The sequence below is a fragment of the Ictalurus punctatus genome, chromosome 10 (genome assembly GCF_001660625.3).
Source record: "Ictalurus punctatus breed USDA103 chromosome 10, Coco_2.0, whole genome shotgun sequence".
NCBI classification, from domain to species: domain Eukaryota; kingdom Metazoa; phylum Chordata; class Actinopteri; order Siluriformes; family Ictaluridae; genus Ictalurus; species Ictalurus punctatus.
In genome coordinates, this window is record NC_030425.2 from 17242194 (window position 1) to 17269834 (window position 27641).

At 38.8% G+C, this 27641-nt stretch overlaps 1 protein-coding gene across 5 annotated transcripts in view; it reads right to left on the reverse strand.

The window, feature by feature from the left end:
• Positions 1 to 3191: 3191 nt before the first annotated feature.
• arhgef18b (rho/rac guanine nucleotide exchange factor (GEF) 18b) overlaps positions 3192 to 27641 on the reverse strand; it is a 75021-nt gene continuing 50571 nt past the window's right edge. For 4 of the 5 annotated variants that reach the window (XM_017478385.2, XM_017478382.3, XM_017478381.3 and 1 more), the window contains 9 exons: positions 27281 to 27466; positions 26730 to 26867; positions 25509 to 25624; positions 25203 to 25259; positions 24733 to 24780; positions 23791 to 24252; positions 15021 to 15339; positions 13383 to 13508; positions 9810 to 12601 (listed from right to left, as the gene is read on the reverse strand). In XM_017478385.2, the coding sequence (XP_017333874.1) occupies positions 12483 to 12601; positions 13383 to 13508; positions 15021 to 15339; positions 23791 to 24252; positions 24733 to 24780; positions 25203 to 25259; positions 25509 to 25624; positions 26730 to 26867; positions 27281 to 27466 (1571 nt within the window). In that variant the 3' untranslated portion in view covers positions 9810 to 12482. Of the gene's footprint in view, positions 3604 to 9809; positions 12602 to 13382; positions 13509 to 15020; positions 15340 to 23790; positions 24253 to 24732; positions 24781 to 25202; positions 25260 to 25508; positions 25625 to 26729; positions 26868 to 27280; positions 27467 to 27641 lie in introns of those variants that run through there. The other variant, XM_017478384.3, reaches the window with a different exon arrangement.

Below are 27641 nucleotides of genomic sequence, written 5' to 3' on the forward strand. Positions count from 1 at the left end.
TTCGAAATAATGAGCAGCACATGTCTACTGGGTGGTTTTGTTTTCTTTGTAATGAGTGTCAATCAGTACATTTACATGGACAACAATAATCCGATATTACCCCGATTAAGACGATACTCTGATTAAGACACTAGCATGTAAACAGCGATTATTGATGACCTTAATCCGACTAAAGTCATACTCGAAGTAAACACAAATTGAATTAAGACATGTGGAGTATTCCTGTCTTAGTCGCATTATCGACGTGTATTACAGACATGTACACACCTTAATCACACTATTAACATCGTGTGAGAGTTTTCACTGCATTTTGCGACAGGACACGTACACACACGGCAGTGATCAACCGTTTGACGGCAAACAAGAGAGCACGGCTGCGTCCCAAACCAGGTATTTAACTGCTGTATAGTAAGAGAAATACATGTATCTCAGCTACTATATAGTAGGCAAGTACGTGGTTTCGGACGCAGCGCACGGCTTTAAGCAGTCGTCTATTTACACGTATAGCATGACTAATAATTAACCGCACTTGAAGCGTTCAGGAAATTAAAAATAAAAACACCCAAAACTGTATACGGTCCCATAACGAAGACCAACTTATGTCGATACGTGAAATTCTGGAGGGACGTCGGACGGCGTGGCGTGGGGACGTAATGACGTGTGCTGTTAATCGATCTGTGTTATGATCTATAACATAAAACGGGAACATGAAAGGAGTATTCTAAAAGCGTCTCATGTAAACACCTTAATCACAATATTGTCTTTATTCAGAATAAGGCCAGTGATTACATTACTGCTGTCCATGTGATCTTGCACTTGTTATATGTTTTAATTTGTGTGTGCAAGTGAAGCATAATCTTCATTTAGTTTGTGTCTGTAGCCAAAAATGTTATTATTAGGTAGATAGGCATGATGGGTAAAATGGACTGAGTACTGAGAATTAACGAGAAGTGAACAAAATATAGAAGCAGCTGCTGAGTCAGAGACAAAAACCTGTTTTGTGCAACATGTACAGTAAGTAGCTACTAAAATACTCTTGTGTTGTGCTGTTCTAGGAAAATAATCAATGACAGAGTGATGTGATAAACAGAGGTACTGTTTCCACAACGAAGGTTTTTTTTTTTCTCTATAACAGCACATTCTGAAGTGTTTTGTTCCTCTTGTATGTTTTTTCCCCCAAGTGACTCCTCTTCATGTTTGTGTCTTTTCAAACTGTCCTGAAGCAGAATATATTCTATGTCATGACACATGACATTGTCCCAACCCGAGACATACTCCAATAGCTGTACATCTGTTTTACAGAAGAAAAATAAGGACATAGGGCTAGGGTTCTAAATGCTAAATGTTGTCCTAAATGCTCACCACATCAGCCGCCTCCAACTTGTCTAGTTGTGTGTGTATAGAAGTGTGTGGTTCCACCTGAAGAATGCTTACACAGGAGCTGATTTACATACAGTGGTTTCCCAAACAAGGCAATTAATGTGTGTGGAAAGATCTGGGGGATAAAAAGAGCCACTGTTTTGTCACACAGGGCATTTCTCTGTGACCACAGATGCTTTCGGATATCTAAGTTGAACCTGCGGTGTCTGGGGACATGACCGTAATTAGATATGAGGACACAGACGTCTGGATCTCGCCAGTTTCATACAGTGTTTTTTCATTGTTTTTAATTCTACATTGAAAAAGCTAAATGTACTGATAATGTGGCAGCAGAATGTAGTTTATGTCGTCTGTGCTGCATGGAAAAACTTTCCATTACAAGACTACAAATCAGCAGTCTCTGATTACATCTCTGATTACCTCAGAGGAGCTGAGGAGGTTGTTATAAATGAGTTATTGTAAATTATGCGACTGAGATATTCATTATTTTATATATTCACATAAAAAAATTCTCTCTGAACAAGCTTAAGTACAATGAACATTCTATTCTAGGGGAAAAAAGATGTTATGTACAGTAATTAATAACAAAGTGCTTTAGTGTGTTCATTTGAAAGTAAAATGGATGAGCCACAGCTTTTCACCCCCTAAGAACACACAACTGGAAATTGGTGGTTTATAAAAACCACCAATTTCTAGCCAGATCAGCTTGCTAGATGTAGTAACATTAGCTGATCAGGTAAGAATACAACAAACAAACTGCTTAAGTCAGCTATAAAAAAAACAACACAACTATTTAATATTCAGAAATTCGAAATATTAAGAATTCAGAAATCAGCAATTAACTTTACTGGGGTAAAGTACTTATAAAGTGTTTATCTCAGTAAAATGAAAGTCTAACTGGGGCAGTTTATGGAAGAAAGCAAGGATAACATAATGGAGATTAGAAATTAGAATTCAGCATTGTGGTATATTAATGTGCACCTATTATGGTTTTTCAAATATCACCTTTCATGTAGTGTGTTCTAGAGCTGTCGGTGAATGTAAAAAGTCTGCAAAGTTTCAAAAATCAAAGCGCACGACGAGTGGCTCCCAAAAGAAGGAACCGATTCTGAACAGCTGAAACGAGTCGTTAGTAATCCCAGACCTTTCTTCCTGTACTAACCTACATAGGTTTGTAACAAAAAGTCCCGCTTCTGGACTTCATTTGTTTTCCCTTTTCCACACACGCTGACAACTGTAGACCAGTCACAACAGACTGGGACATCTGACCAATCAGAGCAGAGTATGCTCTCTGAAAGGAGGAGTTTAGAATGAAAACAACCAAACAGAACACCCCTCATCTTGGAATTACTATTTGTAAACTCGAGATGGTTCAGCAAGTGACCTCAAATCAACATGGTTACTTATGGCTTCAACGGTCATTATTTTTAATGATTGGTACTGTAAATGTTTGCCTTTGGTTTCGATTAATCAGCATACACACATATTTGCTTGTTAAATCTATAACAATGACTACATCACTCATCACAGCCAGCTGGCTAGCTTGATGAACATGAAGGAGTCCGTGGTTGTTTGTTTGTTTTCTTCACAACTTTGTGGTTCACGCAAAATTCTTGAAAAGAACTGAGAAAAATTGAGGTAATACAGAGTTCTGAGGTAAGTTGAATGCAGCATAATTCGATTAAATTCAATTCAATTCAGTTTTATTTGTATAGCGTGTTTTACAATTGACATTGCCACAAAAGCAGCTTTACAGAAATATATAAATTTCCAATCCAAATTTTAAATTGATAAATTTGTCCCTAAAGAGCAAGCCAGAGGCAACAGCGACAGTCACAAGGAAAAACTCCCTGAGATGATATGAGGAAGAAACCTTGAGAGGAACCAGACTCAAAAGAGAACCCGTCTTCATCTGGGTAACACCGGATAGTGTGATTATAAATAAATCCCTTCTATAACTGTGTGCTACATGATAAAACAAAAGTGCAGCTGTGTAAGTCTATTCTGCTGAACTCATGCACTGTCTACTGATGGAGACCCAGGTGCAAAAAAGACACCGCATCAAAACTGCCCGCATCAGTTGCAGTCCAATGCCATCTCCACGGCAACATGTGTGGAGCATCATCCAAAGTCTTCACAGGCGTTGGCGTCATCTGGAATCTTCGTGGAGGCTGGTTCTGAGCTGGAGCTGGCACATTCACTGATTACCTCGGGATGCCCATCCTAATAAACAGGAAACAAACGGAGAAGGATTAGTGTGGCTGCTGTTCTTTGAATTTCAGACAGAGATAACCATCATTTTATCAGAGATCACTGCATAACAAGGTTATGAGATAGGTTATGTGAATGCCAGGTTAAAGAAATGTGTTTTTAATCTAGATTTTAACTGAGAGAGTGTGTCTGAACCCCGAACATTATCAGGAAGGCTTTTTATTCCAGAGTCTAGGAGTTAAATGTGAAAAAGCTCTACCTCCGTTAGTAGACTTTGATATCCTCGGTATGACCAAAAGTCCAGAGTTTTGCAACCTTAAAGAGTATGTAGGATTGTAACGTGATAGAAAATTGGTTAAATATAAAGGATCTTGGCTGTTGGGAGTATTGGTGAGTAGCAGTATTTTATAATCGATACAGAACTTAACAGGTAACCAGTGAGATGATAAAATTGGGGCAGTGTGTTCATATTTTCGTGATCTGGTAAGAACTCTAGCAGCTGCATTTTGGACTAACTGTAGCTTATTTATTGAGGATGCAGGACAACTATCTAGCAGTGCATTACAATAATCTAGTCCTGAGGTCATGAACACATGAACTAGTTTTTCTGCATCAAAAACAGATAAGATGTTATAGCTTGGCAATATTTCTAAGTTATCTAATATATAATACTCAGGTCTTTAACTGTAGTGGATTAAGTAATGGTATATCCTTATAAATATAGATTGTATTCTAAGAGCTTTTGTGTACAGATTTTTGGTCCAATTAGCAATATGTCTGTTTTATCAGAACTTGGTAAAGGAAAATTACCGGTTATCCAGTCTTTACACATTCTGATAACGTGGAAGATTTAGAAATTTCATCTGGTCTTGTAGAAATATCTAGCTGCATATCATCAGCATAACAGTGGAAATTAATCCATTGTTTTCTAATAATATTTGCAAGGGGCAGCATGTATAAATAAAACAACAGGGGGCCTAACACCGATCCTTACTGCACACCATACTTTACTGCCGTTACGTTAGAAAGTTCATCATTTATACAAACAAAATGGTAGCAGTCAGACAGGTAGGATCTAAACCATTTTAATGCCTGTCTCTGAATACCAATGTAATCTATCTAAGAGTATGTCATGATCTATGGTGCCGAACGCAGCACTAAGATCAAGTAGAACAAGCAGTGAAATAAAGCCTTGGTCAGAAGCTAGAAGTAAGTCATTTATAATTTTGACAAGTACAGTCTCTGTGCTGTGTTGGGGCCTGAAACCTGACTCTACATAGAAAACATTATTCTGCAAAAAGGGAGAACGCATAAAACAAATCCATTACAAATACCTCTAGTTTATTAAACCTGGATATTTCCTGGTCCTTGTGTGGTTTTGATGTTTGTTTGCACAAAGAAACATAGTCAAAATAATATGTTTACTGCAAATCTACCTTTAGATTTCATCATTTGACCACCATATACAGTATTGTGTGTGTTTGTTCCATGTCCCCTGACTCCCTAACGTTATGCTAAACCTCATTTTTCAAGGATAAATGATGGAGATGCTGTTGTAGGCAGTGGATTGTTTTCCCCTGAGAGAAATGGAAAAAATGCTCATTCCACGTGGTCACATGCCAGTGATCTTACTCACACACATTCCACATGAGATTTGCATCTCTGAAAACACAATGCACACAAAACATTCCCTTCCTATTCCACATAACAACTGCATTTCTGTCAGGGTGAGTAGGAGCTGTCAGCACGAGGAAGGAATGAGGAACACATCACAGGAAGTAAAGTGGAGGCAGAATTCACATTAACGAAACAGTCTGGGTGTGTTGGGTTTGACATTAATTAGAGTGACTCTGGTGAAAAGACGTCACAAGAGAAGTGACATCTGGATTAATAATGGAGTAGCCAGGGTGCAGCACGCCTCGAGGATTGGCCCTCAGATGATCAGCTGAGGATTCCTGGAATGATTCAAATTCAATGCGTGAGAGTGGTTTTCATTGTTTAAAAAAAAGAGAAAAAAAAAAATCATGGCAATAAATGCATGATGTAATAATATTTGTGCCGCTCTGCTTTTTTTCGCTTGTTAAAAAATAAACAAACGGATAAATAAATGAATACATTTTTATTCAAATGAATAAACTAACAAAGGAAAAGATTATAAATTAAACATAATATTTGCACCTCACTGCTTTTGCTTTTAGTAAAAATAAATAAATGTCATTTTAATAAAGATACATGACGATAAATTTAAAATATGATCATGTGCTTGCCTCTCTGCTTTTTCCCCCCTTCGATAATTAAACAAACAAGCAAATGAAATCTTGTTTAAAAAGTACATTTATGGCAGACACCCTCATCCAGAGTGACTTAGGGAAGTGAAAGGATATTACATTGATACAACTGAGCAGTTGAGTGTTAAGCAGGAGCAGCTTAACAGAGCTGGGATTTGAACGCAGGACCTTCTAATCAGTTGTCTAAATGCCTTAACCACAGAGAGACCGTTGACCAGTTTAAATGGTAAAGGATGAAACAATAACACTTTTTATATACACTTTAAATAAAGAATAAACAAACAGAGACACCGACAGATAATAGATAGACCGAGAGATAGACAGAGAGGAACTTTCTGTGGTCATACCCGCAGCGTTGCTCTTATTCCAGTGTACTGTTACACTCGGACGGTCATGTTCCTTTAATAACGGCACTAATAAATGATCAGCTTTATATGAATGTATTTGAATATTAATGTTACATTACATTACAGTGACAAAGTGAACATTAGCTACACTGTGTGTTTATATCACCGAAACAATAGAAGGTCAAAATTTTGTCTCTTTTTTTAAACTGAGACAATTCCAAGAGCCAAATGAAAGTGAAAATTGTACTTCTCTTTTCTTTAAACATTTAATCTATTGTAATTTCAAATTCATTTATTTATTACTCACAGTCTTTTCCTATTGATGATATGTTTTTTTGAAACTGCTAGCTAGCTGAATAGAAACAAGAAAGTAAAACAATTATCACGTTTAGGATTAATGCATTGAATTGAATGTTTTATGTTTGAACATAAAAATGAGACTGTTTGCTAGATTGCATCTTCCTGAAATAGATTTTCTCTGAAACTTTGCAGAAAACAGCAGCAGCTCATAATGGAAAGAATGAGTTTATTAGCCTCAGTGCTGCAGGACCACTATAGATATGCCTTCTTACTAAATATGAATAAACACTGAGATGGGTAAACCACAGGGAGAGCAATTAAAACATCTGACCCATGGAAAAGCGAATAATAATGAACGTTAATGAATAAAAGGCTTTCTCTGGTTTTATGGACAAGTTTGCTTCCATACAATCTGATCTGTAATATAAACTCCTAATGTGCCTTCTAAAGGAAATTCTGTTCCTCATTATAGAAAACACACTCACATAAAAAGCAGCAGCCTGTGACAATGGAAGAAAGAAATGTTGGGGGGGGGGGGGGGGGGGGGGGGGCACGAGAGAGAGAGAGAGAGAGAGAGAGAAGCATGATGTGATTCACCATATGGTGGTCATTTTGTAGATATATAGCCAGCCAGCCAGCCAGATAGATAGAAAGATAGATAGATAGAAACGGTAGATAGATAGATAGATACTGTAGATAGAGATAGATAGATAGAGATAGATAGAAATGGTAGATAGATAGAAACGGTAGAGAGAGACAGATAGATAGATAGAAATGGTAGATAGATAGAAATGGTAGATAGAGATAGACAGATAGATAGATAGAAACGGTAGATAGAGATAGACAGATAGATAGATAGAAAGAAATGGTAGATAGAGATAGATAGATGGATAGATAGATGGATAGATAGATAGATAGAAACGGTAGATAGAGATAGATAGATAGATAGATAGATAGATAGATAGATAGAAAGAAATGGTAGAGATAGATAGATGGATAGATAGATAGATAGATAGATAGAAACGGTAGATAGAGATAGATAGATGGATAGATAGATAGATAGAAACGGTAGATAGAGATAGATAGATAGATAGATAGATAGATAGATAGATAGATAGATAGAAATGGTAGATAGATAGATAGATAGATAGATAGGTAGATAGAAATGGTAGATAGATAGATAGATAGATAGATAGATAGATAGATAGATAGATAGAGATAGAAAGATAGATGAAATTAAATAATACATATGATTTCAAAGTGCAGTCATTCAGCTAAGGGAGAATCAGGTAAAGGGTGTAGAAATTAATTTTCTTTTTATGTGAAACACCTCCCGTCCCCTACCCCCTTTAAGGGACCAAAAGTAATTGGACAAATTAACGATCATATTTTTTTTTACTCAACGACTGCCTGAAGTCTGGAACCCATAGACATCTCCGGAAGCTGGGTTTCTCCCCTGGTGATACTCTGCCAGGCCTCCACTGCAGCAGTCCTGCTTCACTTCCTGCTTGTTTTTGGGACATTTTGCCTTCAGTTTTGCTTTCGGCAAGTTAAGTGCCGCTCAGATGGATTCAGTTCAGGTGACTGACTTGGTCATGACAGAATATTCCACTTGTTTACCTTTAAAAAGTCTTGGGTTGCTTTCAAAGTATGCTCCAGGTCATTGTCCATCCACATTGTGACACGACAGCCAATGGGTTTTGATGCATTTGGCTGAATCTGAGCTGATAATATAGCCCTATACACGTCACAATTCATCCTGCTGCTTTAGTCAGCAGTCACATCAACAATAAATACAAAGGAGCCAGTTCCATTAGCGGCCATACACGTCCACGCCATGAGAGGAGGTGGTATAGTTCAGATGACCAGCAGTTCCTTCTCCATACTCTTCCCTTCCCTTCATTCTGGTACAGGCTGAGCTTCACCTCATCTGTCCATAGGATGTTGTTCCACAACTGTACAGCTATGTGTAGAATATCCTGTTCTCACTTGTAAATAGTCGTTCCCCCACCAGCTTCCATTTTTCTTTCCCAAAGTTAATAAGACAAAAAAACAAACAAAAAAACCCCCACAGCTTATCATCCTCACATGTTAAACAACAAATGTTTACAAACGTGACTAGCCTATTATTTGTGTGTCGCATTTTTCAAACACTCCATTGATGAGAACATTACTGTGAGAACATTTCTTTAGTCTCCTGCAGGAGAAAACACGTAAGCTGCACATTATCAGCATGAGCACGTTACTGATACAGAACAATTCACCAGTGTGTGTCCTTATCACAATCATATCAGACATATTCCATCTATCCATAAACTATGCTTGAACAGCTGACCAAGCATTGCTCCTGACGCTGTTACCATGGAGACAGTACACAAACACACACTTAAGTTTACAACACTTCCTCCTGGATGTAACTGTACAGAAGGCTATTACTGTGTTGTGTAATCTGATTAAAGGTTGAGTGTGTGTGTGTGTGGGTGTTGGGGTGAATGTTTGATGAATATAAAGCAGGTAGATAGACACATGCAGACAGATAGCCAGGTGGATAGATACAGACAGACAGACAGGTAAACAACTGGTGGGCAGACAGCCAGACAGACACATGGATAGATACAGACAGACAGAAAGGAGGACATATCTATCCATCCATAGACAGGTGGATAAACAGGCAACACACTGACAGTCTCAAACAAGTGGATGACAGACAGACGGACAGACCCAGAGTGCTCATGTGTCTGAGACTCTCAGAAGCGTTTCCATGTTCCCACGATATGATACCTCAAGGGAACTGAAAGGGTTCAAAAGGTCATGGTTGGGGGTCACGGGGTTACCAAAGTTCAACCATCAAACCATCTTGAGATGAAAAGGAACACTGACTTTTACCCCATTTCAGCCTGATTAGTTTTTTTTTTTAAACCACATTTTAGTACATATTTTCTTGCTTGTACCCCATTTTATCCTCATTTTAGCCAGATATTTTACTTTCACCCCATTTGAACCTGATTTTTTTCACTTTTCTCTCATTTTCGAGAATTTTTTTTTGTATTTTTCCCCCCACTCCTTTCAGCCAAATATGAATTTTTTCCCCCGTATGAGATACCCTTCGGTCTCACACACATACACACAAAAAAAATCCATGCAAGAGTCTTCTCTTAAGTCTCAAACTGTAAAATGTATGCAATTTTTTTTGGAACCAGGAGCATACTTTGACAAATGCTGTAAACCATAATAAAAGATTAAGCAATAATTCCAAATGTTTAAAAAATGACAGAATAACAGAGACGTGTACCATCATGTTTTATTACTAAAAATGAAAATGTCTCTAAGGTGGTTTTTTTTGTGTGTGTCTTACAGCTATGTTTTTGTGAGTAAAATATAATATGTAGAAAATAATCACAGTGGTCCTGCGTGCTACAAACCTCCTTAAAACATCTGGAAAAAATACAAGCACACAAAACGCCACACTCCTCTTCAAGCTCCCTACTAAAAGTGACTAGTGTAATTGGCAATGAAGACTTTTTTTTTTTTCCTTTGTCACAAAGATGGAAAAAGATATGGTTGAATAAACCGCTTCATCTCCGAATAAAATGAATCACAACTTGGTAAATGAGGATTATATTAAGATTTCAACACAGTGGTAGAGAGAGAGAGAGAGAGAGACCATCTTGACTAAACTGAGATTATTGTTTTGTTACAGTTGAGAGGAAATGATAGACACAGTGCTGTTACAGTCTCGGAGTGAATCTTTGGTTCCTCACTACGGGACAACCTCAGAATAAGGCTTCATTTCTGATTAAAACATATCACACGGGAGAAAGAAAAATGATTGACAGGCTAGGAGGAATTACAGCATGATCAGTTTTTTTTCGACTAAGATTCACGTTCCCTTACTCCAAAAATGTGCGCCGAAGTCCGTTGGACGTCACGTAAGACATCGTAGCATGAAATCTACATCATATGTACAATATTTACACAATAAAACCTCATGCTCGTACAGAGACGCCGCACTCTGCAGTAGTTCAAACAGAAAATATACAAAACTCCTTCCAGAGTGTGTGCTCTGATCACGGGGGAGTTCATCAGTGTGTGTCGAGATGTTCCAATTTTGTGTCCTGTAAGATTCATCTGATATCTGGTTCACATGATGGCATGTGCAAAAAAAAAAAAACAGGCATAGAAACAATCACAACACATTAACTTACCATCTTGCACCATGGCCACAAAAACACTCGGTTCTGATTGGCTAACAGGTGCTGTTGCTTTCCCCACCCCCAAAAGTTCTAAATCAGTGCTTCCTGTAACATTCTGAAACCGTGTTGCACGATAAACCTGACAACATTTATGCATCATTAACAAACAAAATTAATTTATATTACAATTAAACAGCAACCGAATTGCAAATGGTTATAAGATGTAACCAAAGTAACAACAGTACAATCGTAGTGAACTCACTTTCACTGGCCAAAACACACTAGTTTCTGATTGGCTAAGAAGTGCTGTTGTTTAACGAAGATCAGCTTTAAATCAGGGTTCAATCGATTAGAACCCTTTGCTGGGTCCACATCAGCAGAAGACCAGTGCTCTATTTTATGGCCATGGTATAAGAAATTTATTCAAGCAAGAGGAAAAAAAACCCCAAAAAACAACAACAAGAATTTCAGGAAATTACACACTATCCTTCATGTCATGAATTCTTCAGCGTTTGTTATTTTCATCAGGGGTCCATATTGTATTTTTAATTTTCAACAGCATTTCTCTCTCTAGTCAAGCTGATCCGACTCGAGTCGGGATGCCGTTTGTCGCAAATTAAAATAAATAAATACATTAAAAATGTAAAAAGAAAATTTTTTTTAAAAATCAGCTTAGTGAACTCGAGTTTCCTGTTTGACCCAACAATAGCTATAAAAGAAAATATTAATAAAATGTTGTGAAATGCTTAAATACAGATGCTAAATAAGAAAAGTGCACACATGGATTTTTCAGACTAACAAACAAATTCAATTGGAAAATGTAAAACTTGCTCCGATATCGATTCAGCTAATATCAGTATTATATCGGTGCAGTGAGTCTTGATCCTCTTAGAAACAAAACTTCGCTACAATATACAGTATACGCGAGTTTTGAGATTGGCTAGCTGTCGTATATATATATATTTTTCTCACAGTACAAACAACAACGGCGGCGAATCGGATCTAAAAGAAAAAAAAAAAAAGAAGAAGAAAAAGGTCCAAATATAAATTCAGAATTTAAGGATTTTTTTTCCCAGCCTCATTTGCTCAATGCATTCCTAATTATTACTAATAAATCGATTTTACTTGATAGTAGAAAGATTTTAGACGAATCTTAAGGTTATTACCATGGTAGGCTTTAAGACGACTTCTTGGATTTCACTGTTTTATATAATTTAACAGGATGAACACTATGTTGTGCAGGATAAAATCAATAAACTTGATAATCAAACCAAAATGATCCATTAATTCTCTGTGCAACAGTGATCTGAGGTCCGAGCATGATTAACGGCTTCCTTCACAGAAACAGCCCTCAAACATCTGAACATTTGTGCTTTTTTCCCCCTCTTTTGGTTCTGATCTGCGGGGGGTTTTTTTTTCAAGAAATAAGGTTTGGAGTTAAGTGCGCACACAGCTCATCCCTGTTCATTTCAGTCACATCATACTCCTCATGCATCTGCTGGCCTTTGGATTGTCCCAAATGTTCCTCTGAGATTTAATTTCTTCCACTTAAAACTTCATCTTCTTTTATCTGGTTCGTCTATTAAAAAGTAAGAAAAACCTATTGGCAATAATTAAAAAGGGAATCTTTTTAAAAAGGGGATTTTTTTTTTCTTCCAGGGAACTAAAAAGGTACAAAACTTGTTGTTCATGAGAAGCTCTGTGTGGTGCTTCTCAGCATGCTCTCCAAGGCATATGATGTATCCCAGAATGCACAGAGATGCTCAGAAAAAGATGACTTCCTCCTTGTCTTTGTCGTCAGGGAGAGGGCAGGACTGCGGGAGGCTCTGGTTCTGTGCTTTCAGAGGCTCGGGAGTGTATTTATCTCCACTGATTGGGGGATCTGTAGTTAGACACACAGAGTAAGGAACTTCCATAAATTTCTGTAATAATGTAGCTAAATACTGCTGGTATATGACTTGTATATGAGATGACGTTTATACTTTTAAAATCACTTTAGTAAGGAAATTTAATCCATTGCATGGAGGTGTGATGAGTCACTGTTAACACAGCAAAGGTGATTATTTCCTACAACAGAATGTCAAAGTTTGTATTCCTCTTATACCAGACCATTTTTTAAAAACCATTTAAATGTACACTTAACGGTGTGGAATATCCTCGAAACGCGTTAGTTCCTGTTCTGTTATGTTAGAGCAGCTATAAACAGTCATTCCCTCAACAGCCTCTCTTTTCTCCCTCTCAAAGTTAATAAGACAAAAAACACTCAGCTTGTCATGTTACTGAGAAACAGCAACATATAAACTCCTCCATCCTGAAGACGTCAGAAGACTTAAAGTCACAGCTTTACCTGACTGTCACAAAAGCACACACACTGGAGACTCCTTCCATAAATGTTAAATAAACGTCTCCTTACAGAAAGTCACACATCACTGATTAGAACATTTTCAAATTCTGTTTATAGAGGAGTGTTACTATAGAAAGGATAACGTATTAGAACGAGTGCATTAATGTAAACCTGTTTGTTTATTTGCAGCTGCACCACTGTCAGAGCTGCTGCGATAAAAAACAACCATCTGACCAATCAGAACCAACTACTCACCAGCGCTGGAGTATAAAGGACATTTGATGCATTCTTGGTACCGTGACGATTGTTAATATCTCACCTGTAATCGGAGGCGGAGCGGGTTGAGGCTGCTGATTAGGACTGACGGAGCGGCGAGCTTTTACAGAACTCTCCGTTTCTCTGGACGTCAGTTTCAGAGAGAGAACCTGCTTCATGTCTACTGAAGCTGCAAAGACAAATTCAACTCGGTTCAGGTTCGGTACTACATTTACACGTACAAAAGTGCTCACTTGATCTGCAAAATGTAGCAGAGTAAATGGACAGGGGGTGTGGTAAAAATGGTACTGGAGTACATGCAAAAGGCCTGAATAAGAAGGAGCAGGTGTGTTAGACAAGGAACTAAACTCTGAAGTGCATTAGAAGATCTGCTTTTGATGTGAATACTAGCACTTTTCCATTAGAAGATATGCCTCGACTCAGCAAATTACTCCCAATCCTCCACGCTGGAGCTAAATTCGGGTTCCCCGGGAACCTTCTAAACTGAACAGAGATGTGTGGCTGGAGCTAAAATAGTGCAGACATCCTGATCATCTTCTCTGACGAGAGTCGCTTCTCTACCAGCACAAAAATTCAATTCAATTTGATTTGTATAGCGCTTTTAACAATGGACATTGTCTCAAAGCAGCTTTACAGAAACGTAAACACAAGATACAGATTTTAAGCGGGTGAATTTATCCCTAAAGTGCAAGCCGGTGGCAAGAAAACCTCCCTAAGATGATAAGAGGAAGAAACCTTGAGAGGAACCAGACTCAGAAGGGAACCCGTCCTCATCCTCGGTAACACCGGATAGTTTGAGAGTAAAGCGAAGTTCATTATGGCTTTTATGTGAAGTCTGGTTTGTTGAACTAGTCCACTGTTCACTAAAGGAGACTTGAGTGCAGAACTGTATGTGGTAATTGCAGTCCTAATGCCATAGCAAAAAATCTCCTGCAGATTTGTGCAGTGTGTCAAATTTCTCCCTGGTGACTCAATTTTTTGTTTCTATCAGATTAAAGAGGTAACATCACAGTTTACAACCTCAATTTAAAGTTTCGGATTCATTTGAATTTTTTTATTTTATTTAACCACAATAAAATTTTCGCATTATTTATTCATTTGCATTTCTTTCCCATGACCAAGGTAAAACTACCTACGTTTGAGCTCGAAATAGGGTATGACCATATTCGGATGCTTTTAATATAAATAAACAATAAGTATTGGCACCCTTGGCTGTGTTTACGTGCATGGAGAGGACGCACGTTTGTTCCACTGTAATCCCGCTAAAGATTAATGTATTGGCATCTTTTAATGTATAGGTTGTGTCTGGGAGAGTAGACAAACCAAAAGTTTGCTCCTCTTTAGTTCCACTAAATATTAAAGTATTGGCACTTTTTCATTTGGATGCACACTCTGTCTTGTGCCTTTACACGTTTACACTATGAGCGAGAAATGCAGCCAAGGCATACACATAACCTCAAACGAGAGACACCTGGAGTATTTTCCCAATATCTCAAATCACCACATGATAACCTCTAGAGAAATTCCTCCTGTTGTGATGTCTAAAATTATGTGATGAGGATAGATTATGTGGATAGTCCTGTTACCTCACCTCACTCGAGAAGTTCTATATCGAGTTATAGTTGTTACTGCAGGTTCACCCTATCCATGTAGAATGTATTTGTGAGGTTAGATACTCTACCTGAGCTGTCTGAGCGATGCGAGCCTTTGCTTTTGCTGCTCTTGTCCTTGCTCTTCAGTGTGGACAGCTTGATGGGAATCTGCTGCTGGACTCCGCCCTGTTTGTGCAGCTGGTTGGTGGTGCTGACCAGGTGGATGGGCACCTCGGTTTTGGCGGTCAAGGTGGCGCTACTCTCCCGGCGCTGCGGCATGTCCGTCCTCTCGGAGTAATCAGCAGCAGATAAGGAGGCGGTGGAGCGGAGCTGAGAGAAGGACTGGAGGAGTGAATCCATGCCGGAGCTTCCCAGGATGTCGCCATTAAAACTGGAGGACGTGGGGAGCTGGAGAATTTTACATAGAGAATTAAACATTTTAGTCTGAATGAGATCAGTGAGCAAAGAACACAATCACAAAGTTATGATAAAATAAGGTTGTTGTAGGAAAATAATCAATGATGGCATAATGTGACAGTTCCTGTTAACACCCTAAGGTTGATTATTTTCCTCTTACATCACAGAAATCTGCCAAGACTACACATCTGCAAGTTCCTGTGCTCAGACCTTTACTAACCATAAAGAGTAAATGTCCTGAAGATATCAGAAAACCTATGTGCAGCTTTACCTCTGATTGTTACAAAGCATTGACACAGAATGCTCCTGCCGTAATTGTTAAATAAATCTAGGTCTCCTTACACGAACTTTCACCATATCAATGAATTGTTGCTGATCTGTTTATGTGGATCATTTCTTCTGAGACAGTTAAAAATAAAAAATAAAAATCTAAAAAGGAAGAACAGCTGTGTGTGTGTGAGGCGTGTGTGGTCGCATCAGCATGTCTGATGTTGGATTTCTGAGAAAAAGACGGTCAGGACATAATTAAACCACGTCAAAAGAAGCGTCACATGAAAACACCAAGCTGAAACCCAAGGATCAGGAAAGGCATTTCCTATCATGACTTTGTTCAGTCACAGGACTAACAGGTTTTAAAGGCGTCAGCTGAAAGAGCATGACTTGGTTAAGGAAATACAGGATGTGTGTGTGTGTGTGTGTGTGTGTGTGTGTGTGTGCGTGCGCATCTAGTCCACACAAGAGACTTTATGAGTATAAGGCAAATGAAGCACATGTGTTCCACTTCCTGCTGAGTGGAAACACAACCAACACACACACACACACACAGAGGAGATCAGACAGAGCTGTGGATAAACTAATCAAACACAGCTGGAGAAACGGAGCATCTGATCGCATGTGCGAGAGATGAGGAAAGATCTTTCATTTCCTGACACTAACAGGAAAAATGTGTTATATATATATATATATATATATATATATATATATATATATATATATATATATATATATATATATATATAAAAAAATATATAAAAAGACCTTTCCCTCCGTGCAAATCTACTAAACACACTCCTGTCGTGTCAAATTACATCTATTAACCCGTAGTCTGTTATTAGTGATGTTATGTCTTGTTTTGCTCCTGAAACATAAAATTATTTAAAAACTTTCATCAGTACATGTGTGTGTATATTACATAATTTTCTAATACCACCATCCAATGCCAGATGTAAGCCTAGTATCAGACTAGTGAACAAACGATACGAAATTACAACGATCTGAACATATTTCACAAATAGCGATGGCAAAGCAGACTGCAAACTGTGCTTTGTGACAATATCAAAAGGGAGAAATACAGACGCAGAGAAACTGGTGCACATGAGAGAGTAGTTCTCTGCTGCGAGCACTGAGCCACTCCCACTTCCTTTCGTGATGCAATTCACAGCAACTTGAGCTCTTTTTTAAATGATAACTCCAGAATATACAACTCAAGCACGAGGATGAGGAGTTCATTGCTAGCAGCACATGGCGGCAACCAACACGAACATGGTTAAATAAAATCTTCCAGGACATTCCTGAGTGATTAACACAAAATACTGGTTTTGTAAACACAGCACCTAATCAAATGTGAATTTCAATTTATAACATCAATGGACTGCTTATTACTTGGTTTTTCCCCGAATCCATTTTCATCACCCCGACTTCACGGACATCCTGTTGCAGATGGATGACTCAAACCCCTGCACGCTAATAAATATGACATCCATATAATAAATCTATTTCTCTGTAGAAGCAGATGTTCTCGGCTGTGATGCTTCCTCTGGCTGCCTCACTGTGACCAAATCTCCCTTATTAACGAACGAAAACAGAAAAATGCTTCAAAGCTTGTGCGCCCTGCGATCTGCCTCAGGGGCGAGTCTGCTTTTGCAGAGCACAGCAAACTTTCCCAACACTCCTGTCTCTCTTCACACAGATGCTCCATTGTTTCCTCGCTCTCTCAAAGTGCCGTTGTGTACGTATACACTTTCCACAGGGGGAAAAGACAGGATGAGAAAATGGGGAGGACAAAAACATTTGACTGACATCACCCAAACAATTAAAGCTGGCTGTGAACCAGTAACAAGAGGTTTCTGACAAGTAAATTACACGCTGCAGCCTCTCCAGTGCTCACACTTTACCGAACTCCTTCTGCAAACTTATTTCAGGCCCTCTGGCCACAAACAGCGGAGTTCCCTTTGAACAGCTACCTCTTAAACCCTGGTGATAAATACCTACCTCGGAGGTTTTTCCCCTCTCGCACAGAAACCAGGACTCAACACGAGCATAACACATTCCTTGGAAACAAAATGAGGGGAGTTTTTGAGGCTGAGATGAGTGCATAGATTCAGTGAAATGAAACTACGTTGGAGAGACGGTAATAATATAGAATCATACTGAATCAGACGATCAAAATTCCAGGAGGGGAAAAGATACATGAAGGTTAGTGTTAGGAGTATAAACATTGAGAGAAGCATTTATATGAGAAGTGGAACTCACTAATTAGATCATGCCATCTAAAAGGCAGAAAAGATTCACTACAATAAAGCTGGTTCTGTGGGATACAATATGACTCATTGTTAACTCTGAAGCGCGAGAGGCCTCGCCCACCTCCAATGGGACCAATATCTAGACTGTGGGCAGTAGTAGCTCAGTGGTTAAGATGTTGTATCAGAAGGTTGCAAGTTCATATCCCAACACTGCCAAACTGCTGGGTCTTTGAGCAAGGGCCTTAACCCTCAACTGCTCAGTTGTATAAATGAGATAAATGTAAGTTGCTCTGGATAAGAGTGTCTGCCAAATGCCATAAATGTAAACGCAGACACATTTACTGGGAAACTGATGACACTGACAGTAAAGTACTCACACCCACCATCAATGCAACTGACAGCACCAAAGTCACACCTTCTACATTGAGAAACTGATGCAGAGGTCATGCCTCCTTGACCAACACAGAGGCTATGCTTCCTTTAATGTGACTGACAGGTACAGAGGACTGATGCCCAGATACCACACCTTCACTAGAACTGAGGCACAGAGGACACACCCACCCACAACGGAACTGATACACAGATGAACCATACGGCACAGAGGCCACGCCGACATTCGAGGAAAATGACGGGCACCAAACCCATTTTCACTATTACTGACTGCAGAGGCCACGCCTCCTTCACGTCTTCTTATCTGTAATCACTCATGTTAAATAATTTACTAAAGTCCATTGTTCATTAATGAGGTGGAGGCCAAGAAAACAAACAAATAACTTGTACAAAAGGGAAGACAAATAAAAACAAACAATTATCTGTAATAATAAGTTTCTGGTGAAGTTTAAACTTTTGTGAGCCTCTAGGTAAATCTCACGGCTAGTGTGTAGCATGAACATGTGTGAAAGTTTCATTTATCGCTTCCTCAATTAAACAAAAGATAAGCCTTATCATAAATCCTCATTTCCTAAACACACAATGCCTTTCGCAATTCGTTCAGTTGGATTGTAAATCCTGCAAGCATGATAACAATATACACACACACAGTCTCACACACGCTGAGGAGAATTACACTGATGCTTTGATAAGGTGTGAACATGCCCTGACTAGCCCCACACACACACACGAAATTGTAGCTAAGGCAAAGAATGGATCACGGCTGATTTGTAACTCCAAACCTTTAATACATCCAAGCAAATGTATTGGATTGGCCCCATTATATAATAATTATAAAATAAAATAAAAAAAGGAAGATAAATCTGAATATAGTGGCTATAAAGTAAGTGATAAATAATAATGAGTCTTTATTAAATCACATGTATATTAGAGCACTGTGAAATTCTTTTCTTCACATATCCCAGCATGTTAGGAAGCTGGGGTCAGAGCCCAGAGTCAGCCATGATACAGCGCCCCTGGAGCAGAGAGGGCTAAGGGCCTTGCTCAAGGGCCATCAGTAACCCAGAGCCTTAACCGCCAATCCACCACAGCCCCAGGAAATAACTTGTTTTGTGGATGTTCCACAACATTAATTAATAACTATAAACACATAAAAAGTATCACATGATGTTCTTTAATAAATACTAAAATGTATTTGTTGGAATAGTACTGTGGTATAATAGGAATAAAACATGGGCATGTGCTGCTATAGGAAAATGATCAATTCCAGGGTGGTAACAGTAACTCCGCTTCATCACACTACTCCGTCGTTAATTATTTTTCTAGAACAGCATGACATAGTGTGTTTTATTCCCTACTTAGTTGCTCGTTTTCTTCAAAATACATGCTACTTCTTTGCATTCTGCAAACAGACCAAAGCTAATCCGGGATAAACACTCCTGACCTGACAGTCATAAGACGACTGTAAACATCCAGCACAGGAAGAATGTTTACTTTCAGCCCCTAATCACGTCCCAACCGTCAATAAAGCTCACTGGGGTTCGACATCACTAACGGCTTAATTTAATTTCCAACGGCCAACGTTGATTAGATAATCATCTGCACGACACCTCTAGTCCTGAGGCTAATTCACAAAACAGAACACACAAAGAGCTGAACAAATTAGACCGCTCATATTTAAACATGTTAGTATCATAATATTAGTGTAATAACATACCAGAGCAATAAACTGGGAGGTACAAATACCGTTTTCATTTATTAATAATTACATAGACGCAGCATTTGACTGGTGTGTTTTTCCTTCTCACAGCTTTATATTAACGCACTTATTCTAATACAAATAATAATGTATTATAACAGATCATTCACAGGGACTTTTATTTATAAATAAATAAATAGATTGGGGGGTTTTTTCTGTATGGAAATGTTTAACATTTATGGAAGGAGTCTCCAGTGTCTTTCTAACAGTCAGAGGTGTAATTGTAAATATCGCACAAGCTAGGTTTTTTGTCCTATTAATTTCAAGAGAGAGACTAATGAAAGGCTGGTGAGGGAATGACCGTTTATAGCTGATAACGTACGTGATTAGGGGAACTTGCGTCTTTCAACGTGAAATGAAACGATCAATTATTAATAAACAAATAAAATGTAATTGCTGGTACATTCTTGTGGATTAAGCAGAATAAAACACTTCAGGATGTGCAGTTATGGGAAAATATTTCATTTCAGGGTGGTAACAGTAACTCTGCTTCATCACACTAATTATTTTCCTATAACAGCACAAGGCAGAGTATTTTCTTCCTCACATATTGGCACTACAAGTGGTGGATGAATGATCCATCAAAGCTTTTAAAATCTGGTGAAACATCCTGACAGGTAACTGTCATTTCCTTCTTTCATGTGCACATTTACACACGTTTATTGAAAAGAAGAAAGAAGGAGAAGACAGAACCGGAGATGTGTGACAACAGGATTAGATCAGAATAAATATTCATCCATACTCACACACAAAATACACAGTCATAAACTGCAACCCATAAATCTCAGTGTACCATCACACACACAAAACATGTGTTATCTAAGCTTGGCAGCTCCACGATGCGCTACACAATAAGCGGCTTTGTGTTGTACTGTGCGATCTGTTTACACAGAGACAGGTCGAGCGGCTCAGCTGATAGCCGTTAGAAGGTGAGTTCAGTTCAGAAGTGATTCAGGGGGGGTGGACAGGAAATGGAGGAGTGTTTCAGTGCCACAGTGGTCTATTGTTCAGGTGAGGTCTACACTTACAGCACAGAAGATGAAACGGGTGAGAAAATACATGCGAGGAGAAAGGGGAGTAAGGCTGTATGCAGTATTCAGTGTGTTTGAACGGAACCCTGGTTTGTTCTCCCCCTCATGTGAGAACACAGCAATCATTCCCGGGTCCAAGAGCATCAGAGTTCTCCGTGTTCTCGGACCGCTTCCAAGTGAACTCGATTGCGGTGAGAAAGAGACTCGACTGCAGGAAGTGTGTTTTGGGTTGCAGCATTGTGAGCTGCTAAACTGAACCAAAGGACAGAGCTGTAGCGCTGCAGAAATGCCATGTGTGCCGGAAAAGAGAAAAGAAGAGAAAAAAAAAAGAGAGAGACAAGAAAAGCTGGATGCAAAGCACAAGATGTTTGAAACAAGTTGTTTACATAATTATCTAATCATTTATTTAGCACCGACTTTATAGCCTTCATGCTTCTTCATACACACTTTGTGATGGTTTGCTTCTCATTTTTTCCATTGCAATTGTTCCATTGTTTTATGAGGAACTAGTGTTACCAACCCAAAAGGTTTTATTCCACATACACACAACAGCAATAAACCCAAATTGAAATCTATTAAAGAGCATGTCATTATCTGTTTATAGTAATATTAACGTTGCCGAACATCCATGAAACAAGTCCGTTCCTGTTCTTGCTTGCAGCTATAAACAGTCGTTCCCTCATCATCTCTCTGTTGAAGTTAATAAGCAATAAAATGCAGATTACGTCATGGAGAAACCACAACGTGGTAAACTCCTCTGTCAGAAAACCCAAAGTTACAGCTTTTCCTCTGACAGTTACAAAGCACCGACACTGGTGACTCCAACAAATAAAGATCTCTTTACAGAAAACTTCACCATATCAATATCAATACTTACACACGTTTTATTAAGCTATTTATGCGAGGCAGCCACCGTACAAACCCCTGTGAACGTGCTCTTACTACAGAAACAATAACGTATTAGAACGAGTGCATTAACCCCTCCTGACCAATCAGACTGGAGAATTCAACAGCGCTCACAGCGACTGTCAGCTTCGGCTCGTCGCTCATCCAGCACTGAACGGGTTAAGGGCCGTGACAGTTGTGCAAAACGTAACATCTTGGAACTGTAAAGACTAGAATAGGAATGTCGTTAGTGCAAATAGCAAAGAGTAATTAAGGCTACACTGCACACACCGTTTCCATGACTACAGCCTGACACACGAACAAGTTTTATTGCGCTACCGCTGTACATAGTTAATGTTTCAACACACAGCAACGAACAACAAAGTGCTACAGCTGCGCAAGGCGGAGAAACGGGGGAGTATTATTTATTTATTTATTTATTTTTAAATAATGCCTTCTTTTGAATGGCTTTCACATCTGAACACTTTTCAGGCAGACAGATGCCCTTTACACGATACACCATGTACCAAATTATTATGCACATGGCATTTTTGTTCGCTTTTCCTAAACAGTCAGTATGATTAAGAAATTTTTTTATCCAACAATTATATTACAATGCTGATGTTCGGTGAACACAAAATACGTTTTTCCAAATAATTATGCAGATCGGTTTTCATGCCTTTTGCAAGACGTTGCGCTATTTCCTGTTTTTCATCTTCAGAAAGATCTTTCTTCCTCCCCGTATTGAAAGAGAACTGGGACTTGCTTAACAATGCGGAACAGCCTCTTTAAGTAGGTTTCCCTTTAACGAAGGTCACCTGGCAAACTCATTAAGAAACCTGTCTGAGATTGATAGTTATCTAAAAAGATATGAGAAACAAAAAAATACTTTCTTTGAAAAACTAAATGCTTATTTTACTGCAATCATACTGATGTCACTTGCGTAATAATTAGGAACACAGTATACACACTATATATAGCCTATACTGCAAGACTGTATATTCTGCCAGATTTTTGCAAACTGAAAAAAATCCTTTTACATGCAAGTGTCCTTGGCCAATAAATACTGATCATCTAATTTAATTAAATTAATTCATTTTAAAAAAGTAATTTGGCTTGAAATACACTTAGGTAGAAGTGGTTAAAAAAAACTAATTTTTTTTTCTTTTGAATGCATAAATATTAGGAATTTAAAAAAAAAATGTATTTGAATTGTGACCTTCACTTCAATAATTGCTCTCTCTTTATTTATTAAAAAAAAAAAAAAAAAGAAGAAGAGATTGTGCATCTTTTTGGATGAATGGCTCATGTTACCTGATGTAAGAAAAGACTTCAGGGAAAAAAATACTTTTGTTACAGCATGTTTATTTTCATTTATTTCTTTTAATCAATCACCACGAATATGTTTTGCAACAGGATCTTAAATTAATGGGCTTTTCATTTCTTTCCCTGTGGATAAACCAGAAATGGTGTACTATCAGGCATCTGGTATACTACACAGGTCTTATCTCAATTATATTAGAGCCTTTTTAGGAAGCCCATATCATGAGCAGGAAGGCATTTGGATTCTGGCCCCATCTGAAATGTAGAATCGAGCTAAATATGATTCAAAATATAGATATTACAATACTAGAAATTAATTCAAACAAATCTGAAACAATAAAATTGAACAGATTTCAGACTCCGCATTGCAGAGATTTGCTTACGAGAGACATGTTTTTCAGTTTCAGCGGTTTATAATTTTATTGACTTAATAAAAGCATTTACCAATTGAATAACTTGACACTCAACACAGGACAAAAACCCAAACAAACAGAAAAAGTGTTTACGACATTTGTCTCTGCTCCTGCCTCACCTGCACTGTGTCAGGGCCATATGGTGTTGCTGTGCTGGGTGCTGTATTGCGTTTCTTCATTTTCCTTTGCTGCTCGAGCTTCTCTCGCTCCTTCTCCACAGCCCGCGTGGATTCTCGTAATCTCTCAAGATCCTGCTGGTATTTCTGCCTCTGGTTCTGCAGCTCCTGTCTCTCCTGGGCAAGTCTGTCCTCCAACTTCCTGCACACATCCTCTCGCTCCTGCAGCCGGAGCTGCTCAGCCTCGTTCTGTTTCAGCTGCCTCGCTCGCTCACGCTCCCAGCGCTCTTGCTCCTGCTGCTGCTGTGCCTGGACGCGCTGGAAATGAGCCATCTCCTCACGGTGCTTCTCCAGGTTCCTCTGTTTCTCCTGCTCGAGGAGCACATCTGTACCGCGTTGGCGCTCTGCCAAACAAAGAGATGCCCGCTGCAGCTCAATCACGCTGTCCTGCTGAGCGACAATCGCCTGCAATGATGAAGAGGAGGGAAAACATGGGTTAATCAGGTGGACATCTTTAGATAGCCATCTTTACTGTTACTTTTACCTCCTACTAACTCCCCTATTTAAGTGCAACAGTACTATTGGTCAGTATATACACTAAGAATGCTTTCACTCATATTAGTCCATTTTCCGAGTTCAAATCAGAGTGAACCCGATTCTTTCCGAATCACACGGAAAGATGCTTCACTTCCTACAGTTGGGTCGATCCAAAGTGGAATCGCTTTTTCACTGCAATAAATCTCACTTGGAAGTGGACCGAGAACACCACGCTGATGTTCTCAGACACACAGCAGGGCTCCATTCAAACACACTAAACACTGCATAAAATCATGCCAAGCTGACAACTTCTTCCCTGTCTCGTTTCTAAACGTTCCCGGACACATCAGTATAATTCTGTCGTGTTAGTGTCGTGCTAAAATTAAGGTTGAAGTCATATTATATTACCTGCAGACTGTAGAGCTGCTGGGAAAGCAGGAGAACCCGGTCAGAGAACTGCAAAAATAGGAACAGAGAGACAATGAAAACCACAGCATCAATACCTGAAAAACCATCTGGACTGGCCATGACTGACTTTGAATTATAAAAAAACAAAAAACAAAACCCTCCATGCTGTTACTGGAAACACTCATGAAGGAGTTAGTGTGATTACAGCAGAGCTACTGACTGTACTCGGAAGCGTTTCATTCCGCTTATACCATAGTCAACAATTACAGCTTTTTATTCATTAGCAAACGGGCCATATTTATTATCCAGTTATAGTCAACACGGCCTCTGTGTCTGAGTCAAGGTGAAAGAGATGTGGCCTCTGTTTGTCAGTCTCAGTGAACTAAGCGTAGCCATCTTGGAAAATGCAATTAAAAAAAAAAGTATGTAATAGGTGTGCAGAAGTAGCTGGAGTACTGTAGGTGTCTTACCTCTGTGTTTGGAAATCTGGAGCAGATCATATTCAAGCTGGGTAAAGAAAGGTTATCCTGAGAGAGAGAGAGAAAGAGAGAGAAAATGCATGTGAGTGAGAGAGAGAGAGTCTCATTACATAACCAAGTGGGTTTATCAAAACAGTGATGCATCAATGAAGTGAAGCATGAAGTCTAAGGGCATGAGCAGAAACGTGGAAAAGTGACTCATGTTCTCATGTCTTTTTGGGGGAATTCAGAAAGGTTAACACTGTCTGTGTGAAAAAGTGTGTGTGTGTGTGTGTTTGCGTGGGTTTGTTCTCTTACAGGCTCTTCCAGTCCTTGACTGGCGCACATTTCTTTAAGCTGAGGGTCTGAACTGGCTCTCTGACTCCTCTCTCTAGACTTTCCTGCTCCAACTGAGTGTTTCTTCATGCTGCCGTCTGTTCAACACACACACACACACACACAAAAACTAGTGATCAGATAGACACATTTTTCCATGCTATAAGAGACGAATAATTTTAAGCTGTTTTACCAAATAGGTTATAACTGAGGTTAATATTTTGTTATAAAAGAAGACATAACCAAGGCACCGTTATAACATTTCTTAAGTACGACATGCATGTTACAACAGAGGCATGACATTTAGGAAGCCAATATAACATTCATGATGTTAAAGAGCAGTTTCTAACAGATGTGAGGTTAGAAAGAGATGTTATTAAGATGTCATAATAGACAGATGATGTAATTAGTACACCGTTATAACATGCCAGATATAAGTAAGTAAGCATGATGTTAAGCTGATAATATTCACAATAGTAAACAGAAGTAAGGTTACAAAAGACTGACAATGTGCTGTTATAACATGCACAACTGAAGACATTACAACAGACTCATGATAGAGGTTTCATAACATTCAACACATAATATAACTGATATGAGGTTACAATAGATGTTATTAAGCAGTTATAATAGACAGAACAGGTAATTAGGGTGCCAACATGCAAGACATAACATTAAGGAGCCATTGTAGTGAATGTCAGGTTATTACAAATGTTATTAACTTGTTATAATACATACAAGATGCAATGGGGCAATGTTACAACATACAAGACATACTTAAGATGTTATGAGACGCATGATATTAAGAACATCATATTTCCTATAATCACAACAGATGTGTGTTAACAGAGGTTATTAAATTATGATGGATAGAAGACAATTAGCGTGATGTTACAACATGCTACACATACTTATGATGTTCTAACAGATGAATGACATTAGGGAGTTGTTATAAGAAGGTTACAATAGAGGTTATTCAATTGTAATGCTAGATAGAAGACGTATTATAGTGTTGCTCTAACATGCAAGGCATACTTAAGCCGTTATAACAGGTGCATGATGTTAAGAAGCCGTTATAACAGGTGCATGATGTTCTATTAAGAGGTTATATATAGCTGTATAACCTGTTTTTCAGATGATGTAAGTGCAGGAAATTGCAGCTATATTTTCAGTAATAGGAGAATGAGGTGTAAGAGCTCTTACACTTCTGCAGTAGACTGACTGTGCTGTCGTAACCCCCAAACGTTCCTGCTCTCCTGGGCAGTGAGTTGGAAGTCTGATTCTCCTCGGTCTGTGGAAAATCTCTCGCACTGGACACCAGAATGTTCTGCAGGTTCTCCACTAGAGTTAAGTGACAAAGAAAAAATTATTATTATTATTATTATTATTATTATTATTATTTATTATTATTATTTTTTTTAAATACGCACTTCCATGCTTCCACACGCACACACTTCCATACAGTCCAACATATCATTAAAGCTACGTGTACTTCAACTGTTCAGCACCTTATAATTGGGATCAATAATAAAACTTTGATGTTAGTCAGATCCTAAATAAATACAGATCATGGTCCGTGTGAGCAGTAATTACAATAGCTCTTACAATTAAGAAATTAGATATAGATATGGACAAGGAAGACCCGATCCCTTACTGTCTAACCAACAAATTTCTAACAAGTGGCCATGAAATTCAGCACATTCTACGTGCCCAGCACTGACTACAGCCGAGGAGCAACGTGTTGTAGTAGTTACCCTCTGTTATGGCTCCCTTGAGCAGTTGCTCCCCCTGCTGGAGTTCTGAAGCATCTCCTCGCAGCAGAAGATGATGTCGAGTTCCTGTGTCCTCCACTACACCCACACACACAGCCAGGTCAGTATACAACCGCAGCTTGTCCGTGAGAGCCTGCCTGACCTGCGCGTCCTTCACCGTCAGATGCTCTGCGAGGAGGAATGTTAATAGAAGGTCATTTTCCTTTCCTTATAGAAAGCTTTCAAAAACACTGACATTTTCCAGCGAAGACACAAAGGCTAATCGCGAATATCAAAGCCAGTGAACATTCAGACTTATGAACATATGTCTATTTAAAGGCCTAACTGAAGTGACTTATAGCTT